This window comes from Amphiura filiformis, chromosome 6, assembly GCF_039555335.1.
Source record: "Amphiura filiformis chromosome 6, Afil_fr2py, whole genome shotgun sequence".
Taxonomy (NCBI): domain Eukaryota; kingdom Metazoa; phylum Echinodermata; class Ophiuroidea; order Amphilepidida; family Amphiuridae; genus Amphiura; species Amphiura filiformis.
This window is the reverse complement of record NC_092633.1, coordinates 19100543-19125051: the sequence shown is the minus strand read 5'-3', so window position 1 is coordinate 19125051 and position 24509 is coordinate 19100543. Positions and strand designations below refer to the sequence as shown.

The window sequence follows — 24509 nt, the reverse complement described above, 5'->3', positions numbered from 1 at the left end:
CAAATCAAAAAATAATAAACCAATTAAATTCCATGTATTTCGCATGAATATTTCTAGAAATACATTTCAATCATCAAAAGTTATGTACATACCCGGGGGGGTACTCAGTACAAATGACCAGACGGGGACGTGCCGCAAACATGGGTAGCATTTTCAGCCTTCTGGTATATCAATGACCCCCTTTTCAAAGCCTATTTTGGTATATATGAATGGGTCCTTTTTTCAAAATTTTCTCAATTTTTTCGGAAAACAGCTCCAATTTTTCCTTAATCTAGCCAAAATTTTCAAAATTTTCCCAAAATTTTGGGAAAATTTGTAAAAACTAAGATAATTTTGGTTAAATTCGGCCGAAAATTTAGACTTTGGTATATCAATGGGTCCAAATTTCTTGAAAAATTGGTATATTTATGGGTCCACTTCCAAAATCTCAGCGGCACGTCCCTACCAAAACCAAACTTGAGTACCCCCCCGGGTGTACATACCATACAGTATCATTTATTTTCATGCACGCTAAGGGAGATCAATTAGTAATTTAAGTCCAGTGCAAAATTGTTATCTTAAATTGGTTCTTGGCTGTAGGCTGAACATGTGTACATAAAGCAGTATGCCACATTATCATCTCTATTTAAAATAAAATTTGTTTTTTATTTGTTCTTACACAAAGCTATAAGACTCTCTGGTAATTGCTTCTAAAATTATCTGAATGTTCCTGATTGGAAAATTACTAGTGGTTTGTTGTATCCTTGATTAAAGTTAATTTTTTATTTCTTTCTGTGGTTGGGGTATGCGCTGATGATTGGTGATCGCATAGAAGTGGCGAGGTCTCCTCCCCTTACACGCACCGATGACCAATGGGTAAACCAAATTGTTGCCAAGACTGTTGATCAACCAATCAGCATGATTGTTTATCGCCTGTGTGTTCATGCTCATGTACGCGATATGCACAACTCTGACCACGGCAGAAATAAAAAAATTAACTTTAATTGATAAAAAATGATTTATGTATGTACAGTACTACATGTTGGTACCGGTACATGTTTTGATTGCAACTTTTTCAATTTTGATCGAATAATTTCAGATCTATCCGGCCATCTTGCGTGCAAACCTTCCATAATGGGTAAATTAACTTGTCAATGCCTGAACATCAGTATACACACCAAGGGTGATAAATTGGTAGCATTAGATTGTGCCAAACTTGGTCTGACTGTAGACCAGAGCCAGGTAGATTTCTTCCAATCAAATGTTGCTGAAGTGCAGTTGGATTTAGGTGGTATTTCTGAGGTAAGCGATGTCAAATCTGGCATGTTATGCATTGTATTTAATTGTATTGTTAAGGTTTGGATGAAGGTTATTAGGATCAAGGACCAAATTTACGGTTAGTACTTAGTAGTGTTAATTTATGGGTGTAAATGGTAATAGTTGAAAGGTTTTCTGTTTCTAATTTCATTTTATTCATTGTCTGAAAAGAAAGATGCACTCTGTTACGTACTTGCCAAAATTGTTACAGTATTGACTTCACTATGCGGAGTATGCGAACTGCAAGTTCAAGTTGGTGGTCTCACCTGTAGTGTGTCTATTACTGAAGAAAGCTTGTTGCTTCAAGGTCACAAGATGTGATGACGCAATCACCTTAAGTGATATATGGGCACGCTTTCGCTGGCCTGGCCAGCGTAAGACCTGTGGCTAAGTGTCTGCAGCCTAGTGCTTGGCATGCAAGGGGTCTCAGGTTCTAATCTCACCCAATCCCTTCCAGTAGCCAACAAACCCTTCCAGGAATTAGGGTTAAATGACATTTTAATAACATTAATTTGCTATTTTTGTACTTTGATCATCCTAACTATGATGCTGAACAAACAAAGAACACCCCTGCATTATTATCAATGTATAATAATCAACCATAATTGCAATATTTATAATCAAATCCGCAGTACCAAAATGTAATGTTGATATTGGGCTGTGACCACTCGTTTCAAAATAAAGAAAAAAATAAGTAATTAATAATTAAAAGTTACCTCATGCCTTTTTAAAAATCTTAAACAGTAAACTAAGAATTAATTGTAAAGGGCCTTATTATTATTATGTGTACAAATCCAATGCATTGTTAGATCTTTAATATATTATGCAGTGAACACAAGTTGCAAATCTGCCCCTTTTGGATACAAAATTGTAATTTTTGGTGATTTTTTCCCCAAAATTAACCATGAATGAATGATTTCAGCACATGGCTCTAGGTCCAGGGACTCTCCAACCTTGCAAAAAAGAAATTAAAAATTGTGAACAAATTTAAATATGGCCACATTGGATCCTCCCCCCCCCCAAGGAAACATTCTGACTTTTTACCGACTGTGGCGCTGTTTATAAAGTAATCGACTGACGTTCATCTTGATCAAGGGTAAATACTTTTAATTTTTCATTTCTACAATACAAACGAAGGCTAGATATACATCACACATCCAATTATTCCTTTAAAAAATGTGAAAAAAATTGCCCTAAATTTTATGTGTAATTTCAAAGCTATATTCACTTATGATGCAAAACAATTGCTTTTGCTTTGCGTATAGCCATATATACATGTGTACCAACCAACCACTAATTGCAATTTGATTAGCCAACCTGATTATATGCTGCATGCTGCTACCATGCACTGCAGGCAATATTGCACCTCCTGGAGAGGAAAGCCTTTCCATTGTGGGTTGATTTCTGGGAAGTTCCTTGTTGACCCGACTGACCTTAAAACTCGGCATCATCCTGCGCAATCAGCTGAACAATATATTATCTATTAGACGTATTTTTAAAGGGAAATATAAACATACATATAGGACACTGCTATTTAAGAATGATGCGCCACAGCAGCCGGTTATTAAAATTGGTGGTGTTAAGAATACTGGCAGGCTGAACATGCTGTTCTAAAGGAAGAGGGCAAGCTATTTTGGGCAGAGGAAACAATACAATAAATTTCTATACTTGTACATTAGGCGAGGAAAAAAGAAAATCCTGTTCTACGAGCCCGACCGACCCAGAGTTTGAACAAATTGGGACACAAATTTATCCTGCACAAATGAATGCCGACCCAAATTTCAGGAATTAAGTTTTTTTTGTATTTTCTCAAATTGCAAATTATTTACAGATTTTGGTGATTTTTTGGGTCATTAAAATTTTTTTTTTTAAAGCCCGACCAACCGACCCTACTTAAAAGGTCTGTCCGCCCGTAGAACAGGGTTTCTTTCTTTCGTTGCCTTATAGAAAAATTGTACTTAAATAAAAATCATATACCATATTGTTTTTAATAGAAGCCTCGTGGGTAGAATATTGGTGGTTTTTTTTTTTAATTTAAAGTGGCTTTTCATTTATTAGGGGCTGCAATTTACAGTGAAAAAAGTTAACAATTTAGGCGGAAAATTGTAAAAGAGTTTCAAAACATATAGCAACATGTTATCGGTACATACTTCCAAAATTATTATGTAAGTGCATTTTTATGCAAAGATGCAAGTTCTTAAAATGAACATTTTATACAAATGTGGCAATGAACTGGATGGAAGTTGTCCCTTTTTCCATGCAATTTTGCAATATTGAACATGCATTTAATGCCAGTTTTAAGCTTTAGACTCACATGATATGGCATAAAACTTTCTGCATACATTGTATCTGTCACTTTTTCATTGAAAAAAATTGTACTAAATTTTCTTCATAGCATGATCACATGATTCCATGACTGCAAAAGAACAGACATTGTAATATGAAATGTTGGACTATGCATATTTTTCCACAAGATTTAAATTTGGGTCTGTATCCAAGTTAAATATCTGTAATGTACATAGCTCTACCTGTAACATAACTTTGAATGCTATGGCAGGCAGGTAGGGAAAAATAAACCCTGGATGACATCATTTGTAGCCTATGACTCACAGGTACCCTAGTTTTGTTCAATTACTAACCAGGGGTTTGTATGTTAAGTGATAATACCTCTCAGCAAGGCAGTTGGTTTAACCAAGATGCATTGAAAATGTTTCATTGTATTCAAATTTATAAGGCCAACTTTAGTATTATGAAAGTGTTTGAATTGTGCTTAGTCTTGACTGAGGGGTGCAGTAAGCAGAATATCGCTCTCCGCGTTTTCCTTGTGGTTATACATATGCGTGCGATGTATGTATTGGTGGATGTGCTTGTCGCCAAACATAGATAATTCCTCCTGGGAGATCCCTCACTATTACCAACTTGAGGATGTGCTTATAAAAGGCCCAGTCCATTGACTGTATACATGTATGTACAAATGAAAACATGATTTCAAAAATGTAATCACAGTCAGTAGTATTGTTATTTCACTTCAGAAAATTGATTTCAATTCTATTCAAATTCAATTCTTTCTGCACCTGGAGTCTTTCTATTCAATTCCAATTCAATCCACCATGCTTTAGAATTAATTCAATTCGATTCCAATTCAATTTTTCAATTTGAAAATCATTTCATTTCAATTCCAATCCAATGCAGTGAAATTAACAGCTAATCAATTTCAATTCAATTCTGAGCATTCATTTCAATTCCAATTCAATTCCAATTCCAATACAGTTGCAGTTTGTGTTAATTGACCAAAGGCACACTGCAAAAACTGTGTCTATAGAGATTGAACACTTTTTTGTCTTTGATGTGTAAACACATGTAAAATCTAAACACAAATGTCAAACTTCAAAACATCAAAACACAATATCTAAACACAAGGCATCAAATTACTAAACATGTTAGCATTTAGACATGTTTACAAAATGAGGACAAGATGGTGTCTAGAAGAGTGTTTGATATCTAGACACTGTTTTTGCAGTACATGTTTTAAATTTTATAACACTTGAGTCAGCAACAGTCAATACCAAGTACACTACTTGTCACAAAAGCATTTCAACAAAAGATACTTTATTGTTATGAGCTGTTATGTTAACTCACTTTTCACATTCAAACAATGCGAGTGATCCTTGACCTCTTGGTCCTATTTTATGAAACTTTGGAACTTCTTAGGTGACTAACTTCCTAATAATGTCTTAACTTCTTGTCCACCTTGCACACTATTTGCTATACTTAAGGTGTGTCAATGGTACATCGATAATGGGACCCTGCCCCTACACTGACCTCAAAGATGTCGAAAATCAATGTTTTGATACTATATAGATAGCCCCTACTTGTTTTCTGCTCCTAAGATTTTACACCCAAAATCCTTGTACTTTTGAAAAAGTGTGAAAAAAGCTGTCAAATGTACAATGACTTTTAAGCAAAAAATTAGAAGCTTGAGGAAAAATAGGGCTTTATGATTAGTTGGGGGGGATCTCATACTCACATTATCGATCAAATCAAGCAATTTAAAACATTGGAAATGCTAAGAATCAATTTGCATCATATTAGAAGATATGAGTGTCTTTATGAACATAGAACCTATAATTTTTCCACATGACAAGAGAGACAGTAGATATTCTTCTAAAGAAAGATTAAGAAGATCTCCAAAAAGTCTTAAATGATATCATACTTTTAATTTTCTTCAATTTTATGCTAACATTTTTAAATGAAAGCTTTCCAGAATACTTAGTTGCAATATGTTTTGTAATATGTTCATGTTTTGTACCAGTTTATGGTGATCTGTTTCTTTTTTATTTATCATGTTTAGGGAAATGCTAAATTTTTAATGTGTGTCTTTTGTGTGAATAGACCTGGAAGTGTATCAGAATTAAGAACGGGGAAAGGGCACTTTTTACCGGGGGAATGATCTGGAATCACAGACATCTGCTTGTGAATTGAAATGCTGAATTGAAATCAAAGCTGAATTTCATTTCAATTCCACTTCTTTCTTCATCACTCAACATGATTTCAATTCCAATCCAATTCAATTCTTCATTGGTCACGATGATTTCAATTCCAATCCAATTCAATTCATGCACAAGTCCACTCATTTCGATTCCAATTCAATTCCAATGCATTGAAATCAAAATCCCCCTAAATTAATTTCAATTCAATTCGATTTCAATGCATTGAATTAACATTAGTCAGTAGTAAGAAATTGCCATTAATTAATCGATGTGTGGTTCCTATTATAAGGCTTATGGTCAACTACATAATTTAAATTTATATTTTGCAGCAGTTTAAGTTTTGCACACTAATCCCTCATAAAATGTGACATGATCAAAGGGAATGAGTCACATGTCGGCAATTTTCAATTAGAAGTTTTTTACATCATTTTCTGGCAGATTATGAATGCTACATTTTGATGCAAACCCCATCAAAATTGGACATCTGGTTATCAAGTTATGAGCAATTTATCAATGGCTGAAAGAATATAAAACAAAAGAATTTGAACACTGTTTTTGCCAATAATATCTCAAAAACAATATTTGCGACATCCGGCTCATTCCTCTTGATCATGTCACAAATTAGTGAAAATACTAATTAATGAATTCAACTTTATACCTTAGTAGTTTGTGTTTGTTTGTCTTGTTTACATAGGAACAACGATGTCTGGCTAGAAAGCGTGATGCTGGTGGTTGGAGAGTAACAACGTGTGTAAATTGTAGTATTCCCGTGTATGCTACATTTAGCAGTAAAGGAATTAACAGGGTGCTTGTCAATAGTAGTTTACTTGTAAGTGTCTAAATAAGTGCCAGTAAATAATTTCATGTCAAGAGGAAACTGCTGGAAATTTCAACCTAAAATTTGAATGCAACATTAAGTGTGTAACACACTTCCACATCAATATTATTTTTTGATTGTGCATGTTTTTTGTAATTTGTAATTGATGAGTATATTACTAATACTATTTAGCTATTTTTATAAGCTTTTACTAATTGTGGCACATTTACAGAACCAATTACTAGAGACAAGTTTTGCAAGAATATACTTTCTTGAACCAAAATATATGTTTGAGGAAAAAGTTGGTTACGCAAGTTTATGTGTATGAATAATGGTGGCAATTTACTCAAGGATAAAAAAAAACACCTTTATTTGACCAACTGGCAAACTGGATCAGAACTTAAACTTGGTAACAATAATAAGATAAGAAGTCAGTGACCTAAGATTCCCTGGAAATATTATGTAACTGCAAAGTGCTTTAATTTGCTAATCATAGTATACTTGCATATAGGGCAGGCTGTTAGCATGGTCATTGACCTATAGCTGTACACACAGGTTTATTTATTTATCCTGAGTATTCTAGAATTCCTGATGATATTTCAGAGAGCTTTATGTTATTGCTGAAAGGGGGAAAATCATCAAGGTTAATACGGATAATGTGAACTTTTAATGTGAATGTGAATTTTTATCATATCAGGATAAATTGGGATTTTTAGACTCATTAGTACCTAAATTAATAAGTTTGCACCATTGGCCATTAGACAAAATTCTTAAACACTTGATAATGTTCCTGCAATCTTATTGGTTCTTACCCGTGTGATATGACACGATATCACACACCTTAGCGCAATGCGGCGCTATTTGAACCAATCGGAGGCGATAGCAACAACGGGACTAATTAATTCTAAGTCCTAGGTAATTCCTTGTGAAATGTAGGATTTAATTTGATTAAAATTTGGTATACCTATGATTAACACATTTATTTGAATCGAAGTGTTTAAGAATGAGAATAAAGGTATTGTTTTTAGCCGCTGTCGTGCATCTATCGTCTCATATAACATGCGACATCATTATTTTTGGCGTAAAACAACTCGGCTTCACCTCGTTGTTTTACTTAAAATAATGATGTCGCCCGTGTTATATGAGACGATAGATCCACTCCAGCGGCTAAAAACAATACCTTTATTCTCTAAATATCACACAGCTAACAGCTATAGAAGTAGCGGGACAATACGTGCAAACTTGCACATAGGGGCCAACATGCATTCGAGTCACATTCAATGTAGCTCTATATCATATCACCAGCAAATGTGATGTAAACAAACAAAGATTAACAGTCAAAATGCCACTCACCAGGGTTTTTACTTCTGTTGCATAAATTTTGGAGTACTTAAGGTAGCTGCCTCGGATACAACACCCTTGCAGAAAAATAGCTCCTGTGTCTGATCAATCAGGTTTATTCATTTAAATCTTTACCATAACAAAGAAAAGTATTTTCCCCACCTATTCTAAGAGTCTTGTAACAATTCTTATGTTTTTCTTTATTTTTTGAAAATTCCCTTAATTTTGACAGTTTTTGATTTTTTTTGCCCACTTAGGAAGGAGGTATGGTTACCAAACTTTCAGGGATGGGGTTTTTTGTTTACTTTTTGAAAAAAAAATTTTTTTTCCATTTTTAATTTTAGGGAATGTTAGATACACTGTAGCTTAAAATAGAAACACTTAATTGGAAAAAAACTGACGAGAAAATTTAGATATTAATCTTATTTACCATCCCTGAAAGTTTGGTAACCATAGCACCCTTCCTTGTTGGCTAAAAAAATCCTAGAATTTAGGTAATTTAGTGTTTCTAGAAAAAATCAAAAAATCATTAAAAAAAAGTACCAACATTCCTGTTAAATATATACTTAAGTAACACTAAGTTAGAAAATAAACTTGGTTTGTATTATTCTGTGATATATTACCAGCAAAATGAAACTTAAAACTTTTATATACAACTGCTATAAAGGAGAGAAAAGTCAGTTTTAATAAAATCTTTGTTTTCAAAAATGTTGCTATTTTGAGAAATTGGCAAAGTGCCAAAAGCCCTTCCCTGTAGTAATTCAATGGGATTTTGAGATGACAAAAAATTGCGTAACTCAAAAACGCTTTGTTGGAAAAAATTAAAACTTGGCAAGAAAGGTTTTCTCATCAATACACACATCATATATCATTTTCAAGGAGTTCTGAGCATGACACCGTAGCCGATACAGCCACCTTAAGTGTATTCTTTTATTAAGACCATACACCAGTATAGCTTTCGCAAGAGTTACAGACTGTCTAAAACATGAGAACTTCATTTTGACACATTTTTTATTTCTCATTGTTCACTTTTGAAAAGTGGCATACATGTACACTATAATGATTGTGAAGGCAAAGTGTTCATTTTTGTTTCAATCATGAAAAAAAAATTACAGTAAATTATCTTTAAATTCAGTTATTTGTTTGCACAAATGATAACAAATGTTCAAAGTCAAGGTAATGTACATGTATGTACATTGTATGACAGTTTTCTAACAACAATAACAATAACTGTTTGTAAGTCATAAGCAACATCAGATATGTTTCTTCCAGTTCCACTAGTGTATAAAATAATAAAATGTTCCTAGCTTGTTATATAATTATTTATATATTCAGTTTGCTTCACTATGGACCGGTAATTATATATCAGCATCGGTTATCATCATGTGACTAGTCTCGTGAGCTGTGTGCAGATGATATTACTAAACTAAATCATGGATAAGTAATGCAGAGTGAAAATCTGTATTTGTTTTGTGGGAGTAATATGTCTATATACACAAGAGAATTTCAAATGATTGCTCATTATGATTTTGCTTTATAATATTTGTTTGGTTATTTGTTTCAGAGTAATCCGTCCAAACAGGAACAGTTAATGAATTCTAGCAACTATTCACCATTGTATCGAGTCATACTCTGTGATCACAATGACAAAACATCAGGACCTTCATTAGGTAAGAATGGAATTGTAAATTTATAGTTTGGAAGAATAAACATAATTGGAAATGGTATCTATGTAACTATTCATCATTTAGCTTAATTTAAATGACACATACAAATTTCTCTGTTGTGACTAACTGCAGAATGTAAGATTAATGTAACACATTAGTCACCCAACCCGATCCAATGTATAGAGAGTACAGAGCCTGCCCTGTGTATTTTGGTCTACCATTGTTGTCTAATAATACTTTTTGCCTAATATTTGCCTAGAATACATACATTGAAATGGTGGTGATGTCCAATAAAATAAGAATTTATATACAGTTAGAATAATGTAATAATGAGCATTTGTTCGGCCCAATTTTATTGAGATATCTGCAGGCGCAACGCACAAAAAATGTTTAGTTTCGAAACATGCAAAAATTGTCAATTTTACGCTATTTTATTCCCATATCATGGTGTTTACCGAATATGTGCGTATTTACGTACTAAGAACAAGAAATACTTTTTTTCTTCAATTTGTCAGGGGAGATATTACCAAAGCCACTGGTAATAACATAACAATATTGATAAAATAACACAAGGCGTCACATTCTGTTTATCTCATTTTGCGACTGAACTCTTCCTAGGCCAAAATAAATTGTTTGGTTTTACTTCCGAGACAAAAATTTGGAGGGTCGGTAGGTCGATCTTTTTTTTTTTTTTTCTTTTTTTTTTTTTTTTTTTTTTCATGATGGACTCTTGTGGATTTTTCTTCATTTTGAAAAGGCTAGTATTGACAAATGTTTGATCATTTTATGGTTAAAAAATGTGTGTTTTTGGACTGGATTTAAATGGAAGTACTTCTTGTTTTCAATTAAATATGCATTTAATAAATAAAATGAGTGAATAAAAAATATAAAGTCCTTGATTCTGTGCAAATTTAAGGTTTCTTCTAAAAAAGTGATTGGAAAAAGAAAAAAAAAACCAACCCAAGATTTCCAATTTTTTGGGTCGGTCGGTTGAGGGCAACCAAACATTTTTTTAGCCCTATATTACATTGCTTCAATTTCATGCACCAATTGTTGCTGCTAAAGTAGATTACTTCACATCATCTCAAGTCAATTAAAATGAACTATATATGTTACAAATACATATTCTGATCCATATGCTATTACACTGAATAAAAAAATCAAATTGTTAGAATTGAATTAAATGTTGGTATTATTGCATTACCAAAGAGGAACTGTTAAAAACACATGTGTGGTTTGTCTGGTTTGTGGTCAAACCAGCAATGAATATTGTTTGCACCTTAGATGGAATGAACTCAGATTTACCTTTGCTGTACCAGAAAAACATGTATTCATATTCAACCACAATATAATCAACTACTGTAAAAGTGGTTATTTTTGTGTGTGTAATTTTTAGCGTTTCGCCAATTTTAACCATTTCACTTGTTTAAAATTCACGATTTTGAGTCTCCTTACATAGACCTATACATAAAAAGAATATATTCGCATGTTTTTATTTTTTTTGCGGCAGCTGCATTGAGCGCGAAAAGCGCAAAAATTAATGTACCACAAAAATGTCCACATTTACAGTATATAGACCAGCCAGTAAAGGGGGTATATATATATTTGTAAAAGGCAACACTGGCCCTCTTGGTAACAATATAGAGAAAACATTCAAAACAAACTAGCAAATGTGATTGACAAGGAATGGCATGAAATATTAAGTAGAATACAAAATAGTAATATGAACATTTACAATATTATAGCATTGTGGTTTAGTAAGTCACAATTAAGTAATTACTCAATATGTAGTGTGCATGTATTCAGCTCACTTGATTGCATCACACATTGTCTTACACCAGGGCGGCGCCATTAGGGGGGGCAAGGGGGCAATTGCCCCCTATGATTTTCAAAAAAGAGGTAAAAGGAAGGAAAAAGAGAAAGAGAAGAAGGAGAGAGAAAAGGGAGGGGAGAAAAAGAGAGGAGAGAGAAGAAGAAAAGGAGCCATTCCCCTCCCTGGCCATGGTTAGAAGAGGAAACTCCCCCTTCGGACATCTTGCCCCTTGTGGAATTCTGACCTAGGAGGTTTTGAAGTTGTGTGGTCTTATAATTTTGGGCCCATTTTCGGCAAATTTTTCCCCATAAATGTCACATGGCCTCTCTTGCCTTCTCCCAACTTCTTTCGGTCGCTACACTCGCGAATGGCAAATTTTGTCCTTTTCTAACTGAAAAAGCATAAAAAATGGGTTTTTTTCACTCGCTACGCTCGCAAAGTGGACCTTTTCAGCTCTTTTCGGCGTTTAGTGATCATGGGGGCGACTAACTCCCGTCTATGCTCTTGATTGCGGCTTTCAATTTGAAATATTTCCAACCTCAAGACACCCCCATTCATATCATTTTTATCGTGTCAATTTATATTTAAAATATACAATGCAACTGACTTAACATACACTGCGTTGCGACCAGAGGCGTAGATCTGACCCGGAGTCATCCCCCCAATATTTTGATAGGGTAGATGGTCCATACAATCATCCCCAATGTTGACGCCTATGTGGATTTCTGACCAAAGTAACCTCATATTTGGCCATTTTAGCCTAAAAAGTGCCCAAATTTTTTTCGCGCCTCGCGCGACTTTATTTAACGTTTCCACCATATTTCACTTTGTGCACGTTTGTACCATTTTGTTGCCAAAAGGTGCTAGATTTACTAATTGAGTAGATCCATGCCTAAAACCAGCGGGCTGAAAGTCTGGCCCGTGAATGAAATCCATGCGGTTGGAAATAAATAAATAACCCTAAAAAGGGTGAAAATGGTGCATCAAATGGCTTCATTTGTGCTTTCATTTTGGAAATTTTCTAAATTCTGAGGGGGCACATCCCCTCAGACACCTCTGCGCCGCATAAGCCTGACGATTAGCGCTGTCGCGCTGCATCTGAAATTTCCAAAATTGTTTTGCCCCCCCTATCAAAATACCCTGGCGCCGCCCCTGTCTTACACTATAGAATAGAGTAAGACAGTAAAATCAACTCCGTCTGTCGATCTGTCCTTTTTTCCAGTTCATCCAATGACAAACAATCAGGAGGATATCCGTAAGACTGTCACAGATCTTCAAGAACATCTTAATAGATACTTGAGTAAAGAGAAGAAAGCCATGGAAGACAGGATCAGGTAAGTCCATGTAGTTTGGACACCAAGCAAGATGTCCTTGTACAAGCCGTAGAGGGCGCACTCCTGTATGCGCCCTCTATGGTGCATTGTAGTTACTCAAAGCAAAACACTGGGTTTATTTGTCAGGATTTCTCAAAATATAGCACTTCAGATATTAAAAACAGAATTCACTTATCCTTATTTTTCATTTATCCGGCCAATGCTTGGTCCCATCATGGACGGATAAATGATCACAGCTATAAATGTAATTTAACATTTGTCAAAGGCATTAATTTAGCCTGTCCCAGGAGCAAACTACCTGTCAAATGACAGGTGGATGGATGGATAGCTAGCTAGCCTAAGACATCCATTATCAACATATAACCTCATAAAGCATTAATTTGTGTAGTAGACCACTAGGTTCTTACTATACCTATTACATGCAAATCATAAATCATCCCTTCTCAAAGCATGAAATCAGGTAAAAAGGTTTAAAATAAAGTGACTGTAAAAGCTGTGTTTGCATGGCTTATAGCTGTGATGGTTGTTCTGCAGTTCTCATATAGTATTTTGAATTTTACAAGCTTGGTCATAATGTTTGATTGAAAAGTCATTATTACATAGTATGCTGTCCAATGACCATGACATTTATTTAGCACTAAGCAGCCCTTTAAAACACTGACTTGCATGCTGGAGGCTTGAATTGTAAGTGGGTTGGATATGGTACAAATGGATCACGCTGTATGTGTGGTGCTGCGGAGGCTTATACATGTACTTTAATAACATCCAGGGTTAGATATTTATCTCCTCTAATGCACTAGAATGGGTGTATGTTATGTGTAGGAAGCAAGTCTATGTATTAAGTGCAAAAACTTAAGTAGCACTGTAGGCTCCCAAATGGGTTTTTAGATGTGAACCTAATGGAACTTATTACCCCACCCCTATTTTATAGTCAATAAAAATAATTTGACCTTCCTTCTTTCATGCTTGTAGTTCTAGGATCTGCAGGCTTTTTTCATTGCATAATGTACACAGCCATCCGCCGCAAATCGGCCCATAAGTTGGCAAATGTGATTTTGAGCTACAGTGCAAAATATCATAATTTGAGAAAAATTAGATTTTCACAGATTTGAAATATTTCATACTTCTCTTAAATACAGCTGCAAAGTTACACAGCTATACAAAAACTATAAAAAAAACTTAAAAATTGACATTTTATGGAGTTGGTTTCAACAGAAATAATAGAATTTTGATAACATAAAGTGCAGTTTTCTCAGTGCTGCACTCTGTTGTAAGGTAAATTTTGAAGAAATCTAACTTCATTTCAGGATATCATACATTATTATGTTTTGATGGATCCAAGTTGTGAAAATATTGGATCCAAAACATAATAATGATAAAATTGGATGCTTTACACCCAATATTTATTGGTCTCGCTATGAGTTGTAATATATTGGACTCGACTACGTCTCGTCCAATATTTTAAAACTCATAGCTCGAACCAATAAATATGGGCTCAACCGATCCAATTTTATATCAAAGTTGGTCGATGTGTGATTTTGAAGCTTCAGGTATGATCTTTCCAAATCTGTAAAACACTCTAATTCACGAAAGGCAGACTTCTGGGCTCATTTGTGGTGGACAGTCACATATGATTATTTATTAGCGTGCATGTAATACTGAATATATATAGCAATGAATTAAAGGTATGGTAATCATAGTTGGAAAAATTCCTTCATGGTTGAAGATGAGACAGGTCTGTAGAAAAACAACATGATGCAATGACAGGGATCTAGTTTATGATTCCTATGGAATTCCAGCCATCTGTTCTTGGCTAGTATAGATTGATTGTGATGATGTGTTTGTGCATGTGATATGGTATCATCTGTCACTCATAGTGTTGGCTTTCCTAGTCTTGACCTTCACATGATGGTGACCTAATTTCATATCAATGTAGCAGTCATTGTGTCAGATAAGCTACTCAGCGATACTGGTGGGTGATACATATGAGGAGAGTTCCCCTGAATTGGAGCACAGTGTTAGATTATCATTACATCAGTCTGGGATGTAGCATGAGTGATGAGTAGCATAATACATGGAAAAAATAAATTGGTCTTTCAAACTCTGTGGGTTATTTTTTGTCAGATTTATATTTCCTCTGTGGGTTATTTATTGTCAGATTTATATTTCCTCTGGTTTTCTTTGAACAATTGTTGTCATTGAGTGGCCTTGATGTGATTAAGGATGTACATAGTCTCATGTTTATAGTGGTTCAAACATTGTGGGTGGAAAAATTCAGTTGGTGGACTTTTTCAATTTAAATGGGTCATTTCTTTTCAAAGTCTAGAAACAGTTGAATTCTTTTCATCAGTTGCTTTCCAAAAATATATACCTTCATATACTTATCTTTATTGCTTTAAAAAGATATAAGGAAAATAGAGTCAAATTTTCCCTGTCAAATGCAATGCTGTATTCACACTGAAGTTTTATTTTTATTTTTCAGTCGAAATAACAATAATGAAACAGATGAATAAAAAAATAGAAGTGACAGTTATGAATGAGGTTAAGGGGGTACTACACCCCTGGCCAATTTTGTGCCTATTTTTGCATTTTCTCAAAAATTTTAGCGCATTGGTGACAAGTAAGATATGTATATTATAGGGGCAAGGACTGCAACTACTGCACTGAAAATTCAGCAACTCAAGGCAAGTAGTTATTGATTTATTGATCAAATATTGGTTTTCCTCATTTTTGACTGTAACTCCACAACTGTTGTCTGTGCTGAAATAAAATTTACAGTGCAGTAGTTGTAGTCCTTGCCCCTATAATATACATATCTTACTTGTCACCAATGCGCTATAATTTGTGAGACAAATGCAAAAATAGGCACAAAATTGGGCAGGGGTGTAGTACCCCCTTAATGCCTTTGTATCAGTTATTTTCAGGTTTTGTGAACAATTTAAACATTTTGCTTGGACCTCAGAATGGATATTACTCTGGTCCAAAACAAAATGTAAGGATTTTTTATAATACCCGCAAAACAGCTGATGCACAGTCATTAACCACTATTAATGGTTTACTGATATGCGCTGAATGCATGAAGTATTGTCTGTGTTTCAAATCAGATACAGATGTCTCGCCATACATGTGATCAAAGCAAACAAAAATAATAATATTATCTGTTTTGTTTGAGTTTTGCTACATATCTTGAACTGAACTACTTCTTTGTGGATTGTATTTACTGGTTGCATCAGAAATGGGGGAGGTGGGTTGTGTGGGAGGGAATTCAATTGGAGAGAAATCTGAACTTGTGCTTTAAATTTAACAATTGACCAAAAAAGTGTGATATTCCCATGATATAACAAAGAGGAAAGTATGGGAGGAACCTTCTCATGCCCACCCCACACACATATACACTCCGTGCCACCCACTGATTGCATTTCAAGCATTATCAGGATCTCTTGTTCTCAAATCCAGTACTAAGAGGTGCCCGCTTGTGTTGGTAATACTCTTGTCATCAAGGAACCATTATTTGGCATGAACTTGAAATTAGGGCAATTTTGTGCTGTGTGCAATAGTTGAGATATTATCGCTATGTTGTAATTTCAGGTGGTTGAATTCTCATGATGTAATAGAGTTATGAATCATTGGGACAGAAATCACTCGATGTAATGGTGAAAACAACCTGCTGACCTTGTGTGCAGGTGGATTCATAAGTAATCATGAACGTAGACCATTTATACAAAGTGGTCTTTACCTACATGTGTTTAAAGGGATCAGTGATCCCCAGGAAAGTGTAAAATATTTGAAAATTTTAGGTTTAAGTTAAAAGTGAACAGTTATAGTGAAGAATTCTTATTTGGGTTTATTTTGTTGATGACAAATTGACAAAAAGGAAGAACACAGCAATGAGCTCTGTTCGAAGTGTCACAGTAAGTGTCTCACGCAAACATCTTGTTTTTGACAATCTTTGCAGAATTTGTGATTTAGCAAACCTCCAAAGTATCTTTAAATTCACTTGAAAGTATTGATGTTGAAATGTTAAATGCCATTGCTCAAAATAGGAGGTCATACAAATGTTGAGGCCAGTTGGCTGTGTAGATCATATTGGCAGCATTCAAATGCAGTTTTGCTGTTTTTTATATTACGGTAATGTATTTAGTCTTATTGCAATGTTTTGTATTGAATAAGCTAAGTATAGTTCAATCATTTCCTCTGGCACTGCAGAAAGGAAACATTGCTCTTTCTATGTGTTCTCATGTGACTGCAGCTGGTTGTTGACAGTGCATTCAGAGATCAACAAACTCAACTCACAGCATTTTAAAAGATTGTAAAAAAGAGAGTTGTCATATGACTTAAAGCCTCAACTGTTTACCTGAATGTCTACATAAATGTACTGCTTTTCTTTGTCATTAATGTCAAATAAGTAATTGGCAAAGGTGGATAGCCGTATTATAAAATTTACGCAATTTGGTAATTTGTGAAAATAAGTTCAACAATTATACAATTTTTCAAGAATTTTTTAGAAAGTTTGAAATCCGGTTTTGATGGGAATTTTTGCTACAGGTGACTGCTTATGTGCCCTTATTAGTTCACTTATGTGCCCTAATTAGTTTGTCACTGAAAAGCAAATCAGTATGTGACAAAATGCATTGTGGGAAGTGTCAGATATCTTCTCTAGTGACATGTTCTAATCAAATTAAACCAAAGGTGGCAAAAGTGAGATGCAGGCAGAAACAGGGAGCAAATGCAATCAAATGAATTGAGTCTTAATCTCTGTGTAGGCCCTGGAGACTTTACACCTGGTTTGTGGTGGATGGTCAAGTAATGTAAAATTCCTGAAAGTCAAATTGCACAATGTCGGACATCAAAATGGTGGGTGCAAATTAGGTAACAAATTGCCTGAATTTCAACACTAAATATTAGTCCATGTCAAGTATTATCTCACATTGTTTACCAAACTAAATGTTAGTCAATGTCAGGTATTATCTCGCATTGTTTACCAATCTTAAGGACAAAGGTCATACCAGAGCTGTGCACATGAAGCCCAAATGCACATTGCATTCTAACATTATGATCACTTATCTTTGGTAGGAAGATAAGGTCCCGCAAATTTTGTGAAGCATCAAAGCTGTCCCGGGGTATGTCTCCAGGGGATTCCCCTCTCAATATGCCAATTCTTACCAATATCCTGATGTGTAATTAGATTGGATGTTCTTTGTGTATTGCAGGAAGTATACAGAGGAACAACAGGAATCATACTCAACATTGCAGAAGAGGGCTTACAGGGACAAAAACTCTATGGTTGGGTAAGTAGCACTATAAACATATATACTCTTCTGTAGATTATTAGTCTGTAGATTAATGTTGGCCGATCTAGATTGACAAATGAAAAATCAGCCCAATCTCAGTTGAATCGGCCTTGAAAATTGATCAGTTACCAATGTACATTACTGATCTCTGACATCCCTGCTGAAACCCTCAGTTAAACCTGCAAACCATACTAAAATACAGCAGAAAAATTTATAAATATGCCTATTTACATTTTATACAGGTCTTAAAGCTTTAATATCATAGAACAACCCGGGAATATATCTCTTAACTTAAAAGTTAACTTTTAACTTTCAACTTAAAAGTTAATATCATAGAACAACCCTGGAATGTACCTCTTGCAGTACATGTTTATATTCTGTAATTTTCTTTATAAATCGTAATTTGTCCACTGCCATTCAGTTCTATAAATAATTATTTGGACGGCACATTAGTGTGATGACCGCATGACATGTTTACGTGAGCCACGTGGCGAGAGTGTTGACCTAGAAGTAGCTAGCACTGCAATATACACGTAAGCATGAATTTGAATGCTAATGCCCCTTAACGATGCAATATAAAAAGTGGTAACTTCTGAACATTTGTTTCAAATGGGGCGACAATTCCAAACTAGATGCTGTAATACTTACTATTTGTGCACATCATAGGAGAGGGCAAATAATGTAACTTGGTGCTAAAAATTCCATTTATATTCTGTTTTTCCTATTAGGGTTATCTTAGATGCAGAAGAGAGGAGTTTAGAAGACTCCCTTTCAGAAGCAATGCTTGAAAGTGCATTAACCCCACCAAGAACACCATTATCACATGCAAATGGTAAGTGATTACACAATGGGATATTTCAATTCTGGTTGCACCAAATGTTCGATCCAGCTGGAAGTAGTTTCCCGTTTCATATTGAAATGCAGCTATTTCAATTCTGGTTGCACCAAATGTTCGATCCAGCTGGAAATATTTTGCTGTTTCATATGGAAATGTAGATATTTCTATTCTGGTTGCACCAATTGTTCAATCCAAATCCAGCTGGAAGTACAGTCAGTCTTCTCTGAAGTACAAAGTACCAACGCGGACGCACACATTGTGCCGACTTTGAAGGCACGCATACCTGCAGCAGAGACGCAGCACTACGTACTGTTAACGCGCTGTATACGCGCGCATTGTCACTTTGTACTTCAGAGTGGACAAACTGTAGTTCCCTGTTTATTACAGAAATGCAGATGAATTCTGTGGAAAAGTTTCACAATCTAGGATGAGCATAAGCAGCTTGTCTTCAAAATGAGCAAAAAATGTGCTTGGAAGTCTTCTGCTATTTTGGATGAAAATTGTTTAATCTGAATAAAGTTTCAGATTTTGTAAGAAATCTTTAGCATATGATTTTCAGCTTTCACAAAGGCCCAATAGTCCCAGATACTTTTAACTTTGCAGACACATTTTTAAATGTGATTAAAATCCCCAAAGAAAAGGACAGTACAGTGAAAACAACTAGTAAGTGACAAAGAAATGTATAAAGGCATAAAAGACATTCTTTCATGCATTGTTAGCCCAGATTTCAAGAATAAACATCACCAATTGTCTACAGTTTGGATTTGATACTGTTTTACAGATAATCCTAATTTCTCAATACTTTGGAAAATAAGCACTGTATATATATTTTTTTTGAATTGGCAGTAACTTATGGGCATACATATTTATGGAATTAAAGATCAATCCGTAACAAATGCTATTGAATTTTACTTTGTAGGTAGCGGGCTCAGTTCATCGTTAGGAAGTGAAAGAAGGACAGTAAGACAGCCGGCAGCTCAGCAGTCACAACCAACAGTAGTAACACCAAAGACAACGCCCTTATCTGTACATCATGTGAGTATCGGATTGAATTGGTGATGCTTTTGTTCCTTAGAAGGGGTACAGACAGTCTTTAAATTAAGTTTTTAACCTTAGGGTGCACTTTTGCACCCAATTTTGAAAGTTGTGGTGCAATTTCATCTGAACCAGAGCAATGTTAAGTGCAGTCTCAGACAATCAACACATAAAGTGCGTACAATGTGGTATCGCAATTTTGCATCACATTTTGTTGCATCGCAACTGGCAAATTTTGGGGTGCAAATTGCACTGCAATATGGCTTATTTTGAACGCTGGGTACATATTACAGTCAAGGTCAATAACATAAACAGCATAAGTCAAATAGTCACACAAGATAGTTCAGTCAATAGTGCTGGATTAAGAGGGCATGAGTTCAATCCTCAGCATTGTCTTTCGTTTGCTTTTGTGATAAAAATGTATAGGAGTTAACTTGTAATTCTCCCGGACAAAGAACTTACTGTTACTTATCCCATTGCAAGGATATGTGCACTTAGTAGCTGCAAGTCCCTGAGTTATTAAATGGTTAATGGAATGATTGGGGCTGCAGTTATCAGCTATAATCTCTGAAGAGGCCTTGTAGGTTTGGCAAAGTGCACTATAAATCATTTACAGATTTTTTTTTCAAGTGATTGTTGTTTTTCTCATGGTACATTCACCACTTACACTAACATCTTTCTGTTAGTGTAACACTCCTTACTAACGCTTACTTACACTACACTATATGCCAGGCACTCAATACTTCATTTTAAACTGCTAATAGAGTCTTGAGTGCTGAACTCCTATCAAGCTAGGCTTTTGCCAGGAGAGCTGTGCTGTGGGTGCGTGTCGTGTTCTGTGCGAGTAAAAAGAATGATAATTATTATGATCACAACATTTCTTTTCCTCAAGTTAGTAGTATCACACTTTAAAAATAATGCCTTAGTATAAGACCAATTCATTTGTGTGATGTATTACAATAGTGTCCATTATTTTCTTCCAAACAGACACTTCATGAAGAAGGTGACTTTGGTAGTCCAGAGGTATCAAAGGATTATGATCATAACAACCAACATACCGGGGATGATGGTAAGTACTATTTATTCATTCATTCATTCATTCATTTCTATGCTACAATATCAATGCATATTATACAATTAAAGGAGTATTTCGTGATCCTAGCATCCTCTATTTATGTCATTTTTCATTAGATATCCACAAAAAAAACCTATTCCCAAAATTTCTGTTGATTCCGATTTTGCGTTCGCGAGTTATGCATGATTATGTGTATTACACTGCTCCATAGACAATGCGTTGTAATTTCGTTCTGGTGCACCAGAACGAAATTCAAATTTCACAATATCTTTGCTAAACGAATTAATCTGCAAGAAATATTTTGTACATAAACATTATGTAGCCAGAGGTTTCCAGTGATATAAAAATCTCAACTTTTTTTGAGAAAAGTGGGGGATGAGGCTGTGGATCACGAAATGCCCTTTTAAGTGAATCATGGAGAAGGCCAATAAGGCCAGAGGTAGTCCCCTTTGACAAAGGGCTCAGCATTTAGTCATATTTTGAAAGCATATTTTTCATAGTAGGCAATTGGGCTGAATTTTTATTGATTTTCATTTATATTATAGCGGTTAACTCAACTTCCAACTCGCTGTTCATAAATAGGGCTATAAGGAAATAAACATGGCATCCTGTATCGTCACATAATCTACTATATTGTTTGGAAAGAAATGCATAACAAATTACTGAAAAATTGGCACAGCTATGGATGCCCCTGCCACCCTGCTTGCAAGATCTCTGTTTTGCAAAATTGATCAGTCAGGCAAGCAGCTTTTCTACTTCTATATTGGCTGAGCATTTTACATCCATCAACACCAAAATGCACCCCATCTAAGACTAATAGTAGGGATAACCATCAAAATTTCATGTTGCCCCTATTGCTACAAAAGATCGTTTTCTGGATAGAACTCATCAATAGAAGTATTTTGGTGGTTAAATGGTCAAAATCGGTCAAAAACTTTTCGAATTATGAATTTTCAAAGTTTCCCATTCTGACCGGTCATTGGAGCGAAATGAAATGACAAGGTCCAAAAATAGCAATTGGGAGCAAAATTGGCATAAGCATATATTTACCTTTATATATTTCTTTATTTTAACATATATGCAAACATGAAACAACATATTGTGAAAGTATCAAAGGGGTTTCTTATGAAATGGCACTTTACTAGTCAATGGTATAAATTATATTTTCAAACCGAGGCATTGAAATCATGCATTTAGAGAACATTTGGCAAAAAACATCCAAGATGGCCGATATGGCACAAAATCAAAATTGCACTAAGTACAGGTGAACTTTTTTTTTCACAACCAAAAATGTCAATGTTATTGGGTTTAATATGACCAATTAGTAGGTGTATGCAAAGAAAATCTTAAGTGTCATTGAAGGTCATTGACTCATTCACAACAATAGAGGTTATCCACTTCACTCATCATGCTCATGTGTGACTTCTAACAAAAGGTGCTGGTTCCCGTAGTATTCCTTATTCAATACAATTCAATGCATGACCTCGAAGTTAGCTGCATGACTTTCGCGGGCTATTTTGAAACAGTTATGGTTGCACATTCAGGTACTTCTTTTGAAAGTTCTAAACAAGGTATAGCCAGCAGCAAGTTGTAGATGGTATAGGCCTAAATATAAGAAAATGTTTAGGGTTGAAATCAGGTGAACAATACATCGAATGAGCACGAAACTTCACATTTATGTTCAGAAAGGTGTCTTAGCATGATTCGAAAGGAGTATGGAAATTCCAAAGGGAAGCTGGTGATTTAATTTGTAACTCGAGATCTACTTGTTCAATTTTTTAACCTTTTTACAGAGGGTATGATAGAAGTATTACTGGCAACTCTGCCAAATTACAGCTCAGTAGGCCACGTTGTTCACCTGATCTTATTGACATGAATATTTTGTGCCATTCTTGAGCAGTGCTGAACTCAGCCACTGGCAATTAAAGCGCACTGTGGCGATGGACCAATTTTGACTCGCACTTACAGGAAAATGAAAGAAGTTATGTTGCTGTAATTTGCAAGATAGTTACAAAACATAATTGGCATTAACATCCACAAATATTACAGAAAAATTATGAAAAATAAAAGAATGAGCTCAATTTAGAAATGTCTGTGCAAGCAGTGCACAGTTGAGCTCCCTGCATGTCTATGGGAGTGTTCTAATCAAGTTGATGGTTCATTGGTCATCCCTACTAATAGTATCACCTTACAACTTAAACAATGTCAGCCCCCTGGCTAAACACTAACTTCTCATTTGTTTATGATGCCTCTAATTGGAGATGGATAATTTGAATTTCTTTTGTTTATTTCATGCTTGTATTACAGCCCTATTTCAGCTTGATGAGTTCCCAACAGATTGTGAGCCATTCTTTGAGTCTGATGATGAGAGCAGCACTGATGGTAAGGGATAATTACCTCATAAGATCATTTTGCATTGAATGTTATAGCTTGATCGGTTAGGAAACAATTCTGAAAAAGATAAATAAGCAGATTTTGAGTTTTGATGAGAACAAGAACCACCACTTTAAAATGCTAGCTACTAAACTTCCTCAGAAGAATAATGTGTGGCTCACCAGAAAACACGATGCTCAATTAAATCATTGCCCTGAAAGCGCCTATACACAAACCCTGCCTGTATTTTTCAAGTCTGGATAAGCGTCAGTGATTATGTGTGCTGTACAAGTGCACTGTACAAGCAAACAACTTATCCTGTTGCCTGAGAGGATCATAAGAATTACTCATTTGAATAAGAGCAATAACTGCCACAAAGCTCGCAGCATCTCTATAGTAATCAGCAAGGTCCTTCAGCTACCGCTCTTCCGGATTTTTGCAAAAAGAAAACTAGGTCACATCTGAGTCATGCGATGCTACACACCTTTTACAGCGAATGAGGTGCTGATGTGATGATGACATGATTCAATTAGCTAAGTAGAACTTATCTTCCGTGTTAACAGCACCAAATTGGCAGACTGCTGAAGGCCATCATTATCGCAAAAAGAGAACAAGATCACACCTGGATCATGCAATGCTACACACATTGTACAGTGAATGAGGTGCCGATGTGATGATGACATGATTCAATTAGCTAACCAGAACCCTTCCATCTTTACTATGTAAACAGCCCCATATTGGCAGACTGCTGAAGACCATTGCCAAATGCTATAGTCTCTGATTATCCCCTAACAGTTTCCACTACCCCTTGGTGTGATGAGGTAGAGCACTTATCCAAGAGGATATCAGCATTATGTAGGCTTTAGATCCACTACCTCAAGCTACCTCTCTACCCCTGAATTTAAGCCTTTCCTGTTGAGTCTTAGAACCCCTATATTTGGAAAAGTGTACAAGTAATTCTGTGAGAATGTATTTTTACACCAACTGACTTAGCACAGCTGATTTGGGCATTAAATATGCAGAAATATTTCGGCATGCATGTTGGGAGTAAATGCAACAATTATTGCGGGATACTGTTAAGTAAAGAAATTTTCTTGTGCATGAAATGTTTGCCAAGTTAGCAAGTGCAGCTGATTCGC

General features: G+C 35.3%; 1 protein-coding gene across 1 annotated transcript in view; it reads left to right on the top strand.

Moving 5' to 3' along the window:
• The window catches only part of LOC140155108 (uncharacterized), a 35773-nt gene that overhangs the window by 2535 nt on the left and 8729 nt on the right, over positions 1-24509 (top strand). Inside the window, exons 2-10 of the mRNA XM_072177812.1 lie at positions 1079-1281; positions 6481-6615; positions 9509-9614; positions 12647-12758; positions 17969-18046; positions 18778-18881; positions 19807-19922; positions 20910-20991; positions 23305-23379. Coding sequence (XP_072033913.1) covers positions 1114-1281; positions 6481-6615; positions 9509-9614; positions 12647-12758; positions 17969-18046; positions 18778-18881; positions 19807-19922; positions 20910-20991; positions 23305-23379 — 976 coding nt within the window. The 5' untranslated portion in view covers positions 1079-1113. The remainder of the gene's footprint in view (positions 1-1078; positions 1282-6480; positions 6616-9508; positions 9615-12646; positions 12759-17968; positions 18047-18777; positions 18882-19806; positions 19923-20909; positions 20992-23304; positions 23380-24509) is intronic.